Raw genomic sequence first — 12,562 nt, 5'->3', positions numbered from 1 at the left:
GACATTTAAGTGTCTCAGCTGCTGCTTCAACTTGGAACAGGCAGTTATGATCCCTACAGGATCATGCAACAGCTGTATCACTTCCTTTTCTCCCAAACAAGATGGGAGAGATAATAATGGAAACCATCTCTGTCAGCTTTACATTGGAATATTCTTTGCTTTATTGTAGAGCCCTAACTGGATTCCCTTCATTTTTCATCTCCTCCAGGGAATTTGGTGTCACAGTCATGTGAGCCCTGACTTTATTGCTGTGATTCACGTGACTTCTCTCACAGGGAATTTCACTTTTCTGTGCTTATCTACTGAATGAAAAGGTGACCTTCCCCCTCACATTTGTGTTTCATTTAACTATGACCACCAAAGCAAACTATTGGCAAGAGAAAGTAGTGATAGAAATGTTTTCAGCTTTGTCACTTCTCTGTAATTTTAAGTCCACCACAGTTCTCTCTTTTTTTTCACTCCTTATATCTCTGTAATCATCAAAACCCATCTTCTGGCATCCAGCTTTCAGCAGACAAGCAGTGAATATTCAGAGGCATAAAATCATGAATTTGATGACTGTTCCCATAGTAACTCTATTGATGGACTATGTCTCTTATAGTTAACAACTGGACTATGACTATGATCAGAATGAGATGTTGCTTCAAAAGTGCTTCAGACTTAGTGTAACTCTCAAAAGCTCTTTCGTCCTGGTATAGAATAAGAATTGATATCTTGGGTGGTACAGCTTGCAAAATACCTTTATTTCTGGAAAAATAAAATAACTATAGCTTTGTCAGGCACTCTGAAAGAATTAATGCAAAACTTGGTTTGGAATGAAATATTCTTGTCCAACACAAGTCCCAGCACCCGGTTCTACAGTGCACCTCTCCACATTTCCCATGCTTTTGGACTGAGTTCTAGCAACACCCTTGGAAGCTCTTCAAAAGCAGTCCAGCCCCTGAAATGGCCAATGGGTTATGTAGTGCTGGACTTGCGTATCTCCTCACACTTTGTTCTGAGATAAACACAAATATATCCAAATTTTGAAACCTGTTGTTTGTCTGAGCAGACAGAAAACCTTGCTCTTCTTTTAAATAGAAATATCTGCTTTGTGGCAATAGAATCAGCACATTGGTGTATCTTTTTTGTAGTTTATAAAGTGGACACAGACCATTTTTGTTCAGTTGTCCATACATTGAGACATCTGAAAGGTTGTGCTAGGGCCTCACCAAATCAATCTTCAGTCAGGCAAGGGGGGAGATACAATATAAGTACAGCATTTACTGTGCCAGAAGGTAGAACCTCACGTACACAGAGGCTACAGCTGGAAAAACTTTGTGTTCCACTTGTCACACAAGTTTCTTTAAAGAACAATGGTAATAATAAAATATTTAGATCCAAGGAGTGCTTGAAATTGCAACTTGTGGTCTGAAGCCTGAGCACTAATGGTGAGGCAGCTCTGAACAAGATGGGATCTTAACTCTCCAGCTTTTCTTCCACTGATCCCGCCGTTTAGAAATACTTACAGCCGTTCTTACCTTTCCCTCTCCCACTCATGATTCGAGGTTTTTTTTTTTATGGAAAAAAAGCCTGGTGTTTTTATAAACATAAGCGTTTCTCTGGAGTAACTGCGGCTCAAGAGCCGCAGCCCTGTGGCAGTCCCTCCATACCAGAACACGACGCCGGCACTAGAGAGGGGCCAGCGCCTGTAAGAACCCCAGGGGGCGAGCCGAGCTGCCGGGTCTGCGGGAGAGGGGACGGCAGGACCCGAGCTCGCCCCGGTCCCGCGGGACAGCCCGGGCAGGGGGAGCGGAGCCCTCAGCGGAGCGGGACCAGGGGGCGGCAGCGACTTGCGGGGCCCCGGCGGGCACGGAGGGGCGGGAGCAGAGGTGTGGGGCGGAGGAGGGGGAAAGGCGGCGGCGGGGCGTCACAGGACCCGCGCTGCTATAAAAGAGGCGGGTGCGGCGGAGCGGTGCATCCCTCTCGCCCGCAGCCACAGAGGCAGGAACAGCACCGGCAGCACCGCGGCGGGACAGCATCAGATGGGCATGGGGACGGCGCTGGCGGCGCGGCTCGGCCTGGGGCTCCTGCTCCTCGCCCTCCTCCTTCCCACGCAGGTGAGCCCCGGAGCGGCTCGGCGCTTTCCCCTGCCGGCCCCAGGGCGAGACCCTCCCGTCCGCGGCGGCCGCCTCGGGAGCGGCGGAGGGGCGGGTTTCTCCCGAGAGGAGCTCCCGCTCGTGTGCGCCGTCCCGGAGCCCGCCGCGGCGCCCCGTGGGTGGCCGTGGGAGGCGGGCGGCTCCTCCGCCCCGGGGCCGGAGGAACGAGAACGAGCCCGGGCAGCCCCGGCTGCGGATGGGCGGAGTGGCGAGCCCGGAGCTCTGGGGTGGTGGTAGCGCTGCCGTGGATTATCCCAGTCAAATCAAAAAAGACGAAGTTGGAGTTCGCTGCCTTTTTTATTTTTTTTTTATTTTTTTTTCCCCTCCCCTTTGGGGTCCTCGAGGCAAAGCCGCCGAACAGCGTGAGCGGCAGCTGAGCGTTCATTTATTTCCCCGCTGATTAGAGGGACAATGATCCCTCCAAACCCGAGACAGCCCCGGGAGGACACGAGTTTTGTAGAGGGACCTGGGTCCATCCTCCCCTCACCGAAGATGCGGGGCTTTGGGTCCCGTCCTGGGCTCGGTTCTCGGCACGAGTGGGAGGTTTAGGGGCTGGAAGCAAAGGCACCAGTCCCTGGCTGCTGCGCTGGCCCGAGCCTTGCCCTTGGCGCAAAGGTAATGGATGCAGGAGCCACCCGCTTCTCTTTAAGCGGCCAAGCCGAGCGGGACTCCCGGGTTGTATCGGTGTGTTGTTCCTAGAAACCAACTCTTCAAAAGGGTGAATAACACAGTACCAGAAAAATAAACAGCAACGGCATTGCTGGATGGTGTTTCCTCTCCTCTCCTCTTTGTTTGCGAGGAAAGGCATTATTCCTTCTCCTTTGTGCTCAGTGGAGTCTTGCCCTTGGCAGTGCTGAGAGCCGGATCAGACCCTTCGGGTTACCGGTGTTTATCACATTCACGTTGAGAAAACCTCTAGGGTCCCATCCACTGAGACCCCTGGGGAACTCGGACCTAAGCCCATTCTCTTCCACCAAAAATAAATAATTAAATTGAGGAGCTTTTTTTGTTTAAAACCAAGAAAACTTAAAATAATTCATAACCAAGAGCGGAATGATGGTGGAGTCTTTGTATGAAGTTGAAAAAAATTCCAGGGCTGGCTGGGACTTGCCTTGTAGGTTATTAAGTCAGCAATTCACTATTGATCACTTTCAGGCTGCTTTTAACAGACACTTCAACACAGAGATTTTCATCCTGCAGTCCTTAATTGCTTCCAGCGCAGTGCTGCTTGCCAAAAATGCGAACTACCAGAAGCTTTGCACAATTTTTGTTTTTCTATTGTATGTGTTTTTAGTAGGAAATACCGAAAGAAAGTGCTTCTGCATTTTTCTGATGAATTTAACATAGACTTCACTGGTTCGGGTTTGAGGGATTGATTTCCCCCCCCCCCCCCCCCCCCCGCTAATCTATTTTCTCAGCAGCACCAGAAGCATTAGAGAATAAGGCCACCTTTTGTGGACAGAATTACTTACTAAACTAACCTCTTACAAAAAAAAAAAAAGTTTTTACTTGAATTAACTGTAAGAGCTTACTGGAATGCTCTGGTAGACTATAAGTTTGCTGCCATGGACTTGAAGCCAATCTCTCTGTATTATGTTCATTTTTAGGGATGAACTAATGTGATTCTTGCTCTTGTTTTTCATCCTTGTGTTTCGCTTGCTCTTTTTCACTGAAATAAAAATACTTTAGGTTATCTTTGAAAGCTTTCCTGTGCATATGTAGAAAATAACTCAATATTGAGGTTGCCCATAGTGCAAGTTTTTGTTCTGTCCCTATAATGCAGTTATGAGGGGAGAAGGATTTAAAAAAAAGATTTTGCTTTCTGTCAGCATTTTAAGAAAAATCATGAATATATGGTCTTTTCACTGCACTTTTTTATTTTGTATGTTCTAGAATGCCAAGAGGTTGTGATTTAATCAGTATGGTTTCATTGTTCTGACTTCTGCAGTTCAGTGCTACCACAGCAAGATAAGAGGGGCTGAAGTATTAAATCCGTTTACATAAAGCCCCAGTATTGCTTCAAAAGAAGCTGTGAACCAGCCCCAGAAACAGTATCAATAGGTTCATGACTGTTGTTTCCTTATATGTTTGTTTGTGGCTTAGTCTGCAAAGGTAGACTACAATTCATGCAGTTTGGAAGTCTTTATTATTCTAAGATTTGCTTTTACATAGCTCTATTTTTTTTTTTGTGAACTTTTTTGAAACCTGTATGTCATCTAATTTATGGAAGGATTTCCATAAAGTAATAGTTATGTAAATATATTTAGAAAATGTATTTCTTTAACAAATCCTACACGTGCAATTCAAAATGTCTTTGTCCTTAACTGCACAATGAAAGGCATGAACCTTTCTGTGTATCATTTGAGTGCTGTGGCTGAGTGGCTACACAGTGTTCATTGCTACTAATATGTATTCTGATTTTTAAAAAGAGACACTATAACCCTTTTTGTCACTTCCCTTCCTCTCCACATTCTAGATCTACTGTGGTCTCAATGGAACAAGTCCAACACCTTCAAACAATTCTTCAGCAAGTTCCACTTCTCTGTCAGCTGTCACAAATTCAGTGAACAATACCACCACTCACGGACATGGAAATTCTCTTCACTCAACCACAAGTCTTTTTTTCATTCTCTCCATTTCTCTTCTGTATTTTTGCTGTTAAGAGACTCTGGCATGGAAATGGCTACCACTCCCCACCCTGTTTCCTGAACCGCCTGAGATGGTTAGATCTCCAACCCAGCATGAGAAGAAATCAATCTGAATTCCACATCAACCAGCTTGGTTCCACTCCATACTCAAATCAGTACCAGTCTGACCCAGAGAAGCACTCAGTATTCTGACTTTCAAAGCTGACCAGTGTGAAAAGACCAGCTTCAGCAAGGAGGTAAAATTAAGAGCTCTTTCACCAAGTGAGCTGGAATCTGAAAAACAGGATGGAAGCAAAAAGAGACTGTACTGACAAAGCCAATTTAAAACTGAGAAGAAATACAGTGTCTTATAATAAGGATGGATAATAACAGTCCATGAAGAAAAAAAGGCTAGAGAGTTTATCTACCATCTAGAATAAGGACTCCAAGAGTTATTTTTTTGTTTAAGTTCAAAAACATCAACAGGCTCATAGAACCCCTAGAAAACTCAGAAAAGCGCAAAGAATTGTTTCTTGCACAGCCTGCATGGTTATAACTTATGGGTATTAGGATGTATGAAAAAGAAACATCAGTAAAAAGGGTTTCTTCTAGAATTCGTTTGTATGAAATTGTCACAAGGCTAAAATAGAATAGCAAACTTTTGTAAGAATCCTCTTATTTAATGCCTGATTCCTAACCAAATGGTTAGCCAGGCAGGGCTAGTTTTGAAATAGCTAATACCCCACCAGTTTTCATAAGAGTGGAATTATTTATGGTGGGAATTTGAATTTGACATTTTATTTAAATTGTTTGTATATTAAACCATATGTGCCAGAGAAAGGAGGTGTGGAAACGTTAGAAAAAGTACCAGGAGCTTTTCGTAAATGAAATTCAGAAAAGAACAAAACAAAAAAAGTCAATGGATGTATGTCTCCTCTTTCCTTTATTTCTCCTCCCAAGTTCTACAAGTTGTATAAGATTTTTTGCTCCTGGAACTTTCCTTAATTATGAAGGATTTATGAAATATTATAAGTAAGGTTATAGTGCTGCGCTTTTTTTTTTTTTTTTTTTTTGGCACAAGGTGAATAACTTACTGTTTTCTGGAGAGTTTTAATTGTGATAGTCTACTTTAAACCTGGGCTAATATTTGCGGTGGAGAGAAGGAATGGGGAGAGGAGAGCAAACCGCCAAAAAAAAAAAAAAGGAGAAATTAAATGAACAGGTGTTTGGAATATGAAGACTGGAGTCCTAATTTAATCACTGAATTTAAAAGTTACCTTTGTAAATATTATTTTTAAATTTTTTTTTCTGAATCAAAATTGCTACACTTGCACAGATTGTTTCTGTATCATCCAACACTTTAGAAAATAGTATCTGGTACTTGATTAAAGCAAGATTTGTTGAGGAGGCTCAACTACCTTGATGAGGATACATTGTCAGAAAAAAATTAACTATGTTGATATGATCGCATGTGAGTGTACATGATCATACCACTGTCTGTAGATATTTATCTCAGTCAAACAAGAGTGGCTCTCTAATTTTTTTTTTTAATACACATCTGTCTTTCAGTTATATTACCACCAATTCACAGTATCATATATTAGTAGCAAGCTAACAAAAATAATGTCAGTGAGTGTACATGGACATTTCCTTATGCTTATCATTTGTATCCAGTAAAATGTTAATGATTGTATTTTGTGTTTGTGTAATAATGCTTTGATTTATTAGCTACTGATTTTCAATGAAAAAAAACCTGTAAATAAAACAGTGGGCAAGCAATGCATTCTAGATGCACTTCCAAACACTTCTACAAAACTTGTACCTTGCCTGTGTTAAGTGAATGAACTGTTAAGCAAGATGGTATATGTGATTAAAAACCTCAAGGTTTAGAAATGTTGAAGTGTAATTAGTTTTATTTCTCCGGAAGGTTTCGTACCACTGGGAGTCTGGATTTCACTTTGAAACCAGGGAGGGAGATTTGATTAGCATCTCTAGTAACTGGAGTAAGTTTTCCATACTTATTGCAGCCTCTTCCCTTTCAAAGTATGACTGTTTTCATGTTAGACAAACTGTGCTTAGAGTTTTCCTTTGTCTTCTGGTGGCAATGAACAATTTTCTTTGCAATGGCTAAAGCTGTTTGTCAGCTTCTGGTTATCAAGCAACATGAATTAACTGCTTAAGGTTTCTGACTCCCACAGACTACACTAACACATTAATTATATCCCAGTAATACAAGCTGAACCATGCTTGATGAAGGACAGAGGCTGAAAGAGGGAGGAATTAATGCAAAATTTTGCTTTAAAGCAAAAATTGACCAGATGAGTATTCAGTAACAAATAGTTGCAGTTCGTGACATTCCAAAACTGTGTCTGTGTTGCTTTTTCATGTTCCTTTCTAATACCCCTTAAAAGCCTGAGGTTGTTCTGTGTGGTTATCTTCACTCCCTACATGTAGAGAAACACCTTTCCAAGTGCCTGAGCACTTAGGTATGCTGCACAGGGTTCTGCATGTGCCAGGGGGAAAGAGCCCCCTGGAGAGGCCTCCCAAGGCTGTGGAGGGAATGTGGTGTGGCAGGCATTTGCTTCTGCTCCTTTGCTTTTGCAGTGGGCTGAACAAACCCAAGGAGCAGGATAAAGTTTATCAAGGCTCACTGTTTAACTAAGTCTTGGAATGTACAGGGAGTACCAAAGCACATTGTTCCTTTGTTTAGCTTTTCTCCAAATGCTCCAGGAGAAAGCAGGAAGATCAACCACCCAATCTGGCTGTGTACCTTTTCTTTAAAAACATGAAACTAAAAATAAACTCTCTCCAAAGACAAGCAGATGAGGCTGCAACAATGGGCCTTAATTGTGTGATATGCCAGTACAATAAAAGAAGTAAAGGAATGCGTTTGAAGTTTTAGTGAAATATTAATACAAAATGGGATGCTTGGCTTAATTGGTGTTTTTTAAAATTTTTTTTTATTTTTTAATTATTTATTTCTTTTAGAAATAGAGCCAGATTGCTCTTTAATAGCATTTAAGCTCTCTCGAGTTTCAGATTTTTACAGCAGACCAGATGAGTGATTTAGAAAAATGATCTGGTAACCTTTGTTCTATTCCATTCCATCACAGGACAATGGAATCAATGATGAAGAAATCCACCCAGGGAAAGAGGACGTGATGGATGTATTTAACAGGGCGGGGGGGGGGGGGGGGGGGGACGACGACGACAATGGAGCCTACGTGCTTCACACCTATTTAATTTTTTTAAATGACACCTACACTAACTAGAGCCAGCTCTTACCTACCTGTACCTCTCACTTTCACAGATCTGTCCAGCTGAAATGCGTCTGCATGGCGTATATTGCAATGTCTCTGAAACAATACTGCTCTGTTTGATGCATGACACTGCTTTCGTTGTAAACATACGCTAGCCACGTATGTCCTGAATAAATTATGATGTTGTTATTTGAATGAAAATGCCTAAAATGAGCACTTACAGTTTATGTGCAGCTCACTATTCCTTCCTTCTCAACATCATATTCTGAATAGCCTTTAAATTTTTCCAAATTGAAGTTTTTAGCTAGTTTAGAAATCCACAGGGATTTTGAATGAACAACTTCCATTCAGCAAAAATCTCTGCAAGGTGAAGTATTTTGGGCCAGATCCAACACCACTGCTAGTGGCCTCCTTGTTTCCAGCAAGACACAGCCCTGCCCCCTGAGCCTTTCTCCGCACAAGAACAGTGCACGGGCAATGCAGTGCTGTACCTAGGGTAGTCCCCTTTTGTCCACGTGGGGATGGGACACTGTTACTGTCTCTGTAAATGAACTCAGAGCTATTTTGACAAGCCATTCCCAAATCCTAGCCCAATCCATCAAATTAGGGTTTGCCTGTACAGTGCAAACACTCTCGAGCCAGCTGGAGACAGGGGCCTGCTGTCTAATGTTATTAGTATGTTGTTTAACATGGAGTAATTCCTCCCCAGAGTGATTCTTACGCAGCCTGATGGCCTCTGGAAAGGCTCATGGGAACAGACACTTGCAGGGCTGGGCTCTTTGTCACACATCTTTCCAAGTCAGCATTTCCCTGGACTCGGGTTACACCAGGCTCTGCAGTGAGCTCACAATAACACCTTGTGTCTGAAATTGAGGATGGATGTGAATGTGCTTGTATTAGAGGCAGTTCAGAGTGATTTGCATTTTGTGTGCGTTCAGGCTTACAGAGATTTGATTTCCCATACATGACTGAAATGATTTAGGCAGCAGACTTTATCATCCAGCATCTTTGTTGTAATGGATACAATTGGGAACGTTTCTTGTTTTTGCATTAAAGATAACTTTGAAACAGGAGCTGTCAGCTCTGCCTCGTAGCAGCACAAAGCTCTTCATTCTGGAACGCACATTATGTTTGATGCACTGTGCAGGTCTACTGAGCCCCGACAGATAAAGGGGCTGGTTATTTTAAATCCATCAGTTTATCTACAGCAGCTTGAAGAGCAGCACTGGGTTTTCTGCAATACGTGCTTTGAGATGTGGTCTTTTCATCATTATGCAGTAGCCTCAGGAAAGATACTTGATCCTTACTTTGGTTATCAGCCTGCAGTTTTCCAAGTGAAACCCTCAGCATCCTGCTCATGAATGCATAATTTCTCTGGTTTAGACTTCATCAAAATGTCCAGTATGAATGACCTGGAGCTGAAGAAAAAAACCTGATAGATTCTTTACTGCCCAATCAAATTCCAAAACTAACAGAATCTCATCTGTGAAGGGTCATTCAATTCTCTCTTGAATTCAGTAATACTCCCTGCAATGTATGTGCTACAAATACATGAATAAAACATTTTCAGGCTTTTCAGAAGTGAAACGAGACTCTTTCTTTTATGCTTTCAGCTTAGCAGGAGCTATGCTTTAACAACTGATGGGTGTACAATATAAAATTTGAGCACACAGCAGAATTAAATTGTGGTAGCTCGGTTTTGCTGCATAAACTGAATGATCGCATTCCACCAAAATCTCCCTTGAATGACCTAGCGTGAAAAGTATTCTTTATGTGGCACAAATTTTTAAAGGAAGCAACGCCTCTGTAAAGCAATTGTTCTGTTTCCCGCTTTTCAACCACTCTCACTGAAAGCACAGCATGGACTTTTTTCAGATCGCTTAGTGTGCATAACCTGGACTTAAAGTCTGTGTTCATTATGCTGAAATATGTAAACTTCACATGACAGAAAGTGTATATTTTTTTTAACTGAGTTGTATAAAATGCAGATGGTTTTTGAGGTGTAAGGCTGAACCTTGAGTTCAGAGGGATATATACACCCGAGCACAATAACACATGCATATTGTGTGATTGCCTGGACTAGTAGGATTCAAAACTGAGTACATACAGCTCGTTAAAGCAATTAAAACCATAATAGCAAGAATTTTTTTAAAAAGTATTAAAATGGGTAGAAAGCATGTTGTGAGAACCTTCCTTGTTTTAGGAGTCAGGAAGAATTTCCTCTGAAAGCAGATTATCTGGTAGATGTTCAGTTATGAAGACAGTCTGAGATGTGTTAGTAGAATGAAAATAGACTTAATTGAACCACAAAACATGATATAGAATACAGATTTGATGGAGTCTGTGCTCAAACGTGGCAATTTCAGTGTTTTAATGCTTAAGTATGAAGAAGTTTTTGAACAGACAAGGAAGAAAAGTCCCTTGGCAGGGCTGTGCAAGTAATGCAAAGAAGACATAGTGTCATTATTCTGAGACACGACAATGACATTTGCTGTCACATATCTGCTATCTACATTTTCTAAAATTTGCTGGAATTTAGTGTCTTTTTGTTTCCAGCAGTATCTTCAACTTAATTTTTTAAGGCTGTTGTCACTACTCTGATTTTGTTGTCTTTCCTGTTTCAGGAAACTAACACAAAATTACATGTAACACAGAAATTTTTTTCACATTGGAGTTCCTCCATTCCAAAATTCTCAGGCTTCTGTAAGGTGTGCCCTGTTGCAAAGTGCCATCAGTAAATGGGCCAACCTGAAGCATTACCGGGATGACAGACGGGATATTTTCTTCCCTGCTAATTTGTGTTTTTTACTGAAATTAAAATATCAAAAGAACACACAGCTATTTTCAGAACACAAACACCGCAGTAATTTAGCCCTGTTCATCTGGCACTGATCTGAGGCCTCTGACACAGTTTTATTGTAAGCAAAAGCACATTGCTAGCATGGTGGAGGAACAGGATGAGAGGTAAAGCAGCCACACTTACTCCTGTGACCTGACTGAGGTGTCAGCTTTGATCCCAAAATGTGTGATTCATTCCACTAGGGTTTTGGTGGATTTTGCTAGGCAGCTGATGGGGGGTCTGTGAATTTAATTAGTATTTCAATGTGTTTACGTTTAACAGGTCTGCTCTTACTCAGCAGTACAGGCTGACATTGTTCAACCTCTGCTTAATTCTTTTTTCTTTTCTTTCAGTTTGACATGAAGTGTTCCTCAGAGCAGAGGCAGTCTCTGCCGAGAGCTTGCGAAACTCCTGGTAGGCTTTAGCCATTTGTCAGCAGGTTCTACACCATTTTCTGTAACAGCAGTAATTAAAGCCCAGGTCTTCAAAGGTAATTTGCTGCCTAAATTCTTGTTAAGATCAGTGTCCTTGTGGGCTGTAGTGTGATGGCCCTCTGTGTAAAATCGGTGTACAATGCTGAAAGCTCTCATGGACCTCATGGGATCTCTGCTTAGCTTTCTCTTCTGCTTTGTGCCCGCTTGCTTTGCTTCCTGTAATCTAGAACCTCTGATAGCTATGGCAGAAGGAGTAAAAGAGTCTGTAAATATTGTTCCACCAAGGTTGGTGTCCTTCATCCCTGCTGCAGCTGGATGGGGGGAATTCAATGAGATCGGAGCCGCCTGGTCTCCGCAGTCTGCTCGCACTCCTGCCCCAGGCTCTCACACATGGGGATCAACACCCTTCCAGAGCAGCCACGCTCCTCTGGAGCTTCAACCCAGGGACAGCTGAGGGCCCCAGACAAGCCCCAGTTTTGGGCTTGAGCCAATCATTGCGCTGAAGACCAGAAGGATGGCTTTATATCGGTCTCTGGCAAGAAAGAGGAGGGACTGAGTGAAAGGCTGATGAGCTGACAATATGGGAAACTGCATTCTTTTCCAGATGGACCCCTCAAATTTGATTTCCAGTGGCATTGAAATACTGTATTTTACTCTTACTTATCATCCGAGTATAGCTAATTATAGTTAATATATATATATATATATATGATGTATCCATGTGAATATATTTTAATATAGGTAGTATAGCAAATTATAGCTGATATATTGTAGCTAAGTGCCTTTTAAGACAGTTTCAGCCCTGAAGAGCTTGCAGTCTTGCTGGTATTTTTCCATCTGGGGAAGGGAGAAAAAAAATGGGGTTTAGTTGCTGTCCTGCACATGATAGAGTGGGGCATCAGGGAGACTGGGGAGAGGGCAGAGGTTGGGTTAGAAGGTAGTGGATTTACTGGGGAAAAGGACACTGCAAAAAATAAAGAAACTTCTGAAAAATGCTGAAGGCAAACCCTTCAAAAGAAATCTTACAAGCTCCAAAGAAGAAGAGAAGTATCCAGTTTTCGATGCTGCAATTAACAGATATCAACTGGCAAAATTCGGAGTAGAGCGATGGAAATCACAACAGCTGTAGATGGGAAAAAAGTAGAAAGAGTGGAGCATTTTTAGCTACAAAAAAAAAGAAAAGTAGGAAGCATATTGAAACCTGTAGGTAAAAGATAGTTGCTTTTCTCCCTACAGAGAGGTGGGGACAGAGCCAGTCCTTCCT

General features: G+C 42.2%; 1 protein-coding gene across 2 annotated transcripts; it reads left to right on the top strand.

Annotated features, from left to right (window-relative positions):
• Nucleotides 1-1,978: 1,978 nt before the first annotated feature.
• On the top strand, nt 1,979-4,800 carry CD24 (CD24 molecule). Of its 2 annotated transcripts, XM_062488711.1 has the most exons (2): nt 2,025-2,099; nt 4,615-4,800. In XM_062488711.1, the coding sequence occupies exons 1-2, from the start codon at nt 2,025-2,027 to the stop codon at nt 4,798-4,800; spliced, it is 261 nt and encodes an 86-aa protein (XP_062344695.1). The 2 variants fall into 2 exon arrangements, with proteins under 2 accessions (XP_062344694.1, XP_062344695.1); XM_062488710.1 differs by lacking the exon at nt 4,615-4,800 and having other exon boundaries at nt 1,979-2,682.
• Nucleotides 4,801-12,562: the final 7,762 nt, after the last annotated feature.

The sequence above is a fragment of the Cinclus cinclus genome, chromosome 3 (genome assembly GCF_963662255.1).
Source record: "Cinclus cinclus chromosome 3, bCinCin1.1, whole genome shotgun sequence".
NCBI classification, from domain to species: domain Eukaryota; kingdom Metazoa; phylum Chordata; class Aves; order Passeriformes; family Cinclidae; genus Cinclus; species Cinclus cinclus.
The sequence above is the reverse complement of the archived record's forward strand: the minus strand, read 5'-3'. Positions and strand labels throughout refer to the sequence as shown.

Coding starts and splice junctions, on each gene's coding strand:
- CD24 (XM_062488710.1), top strand. CDS start 2,025: ATGGGCATGGGGACGGCGCTGGCGGCGCGGCTCGGCCTGGGGCTCCTG.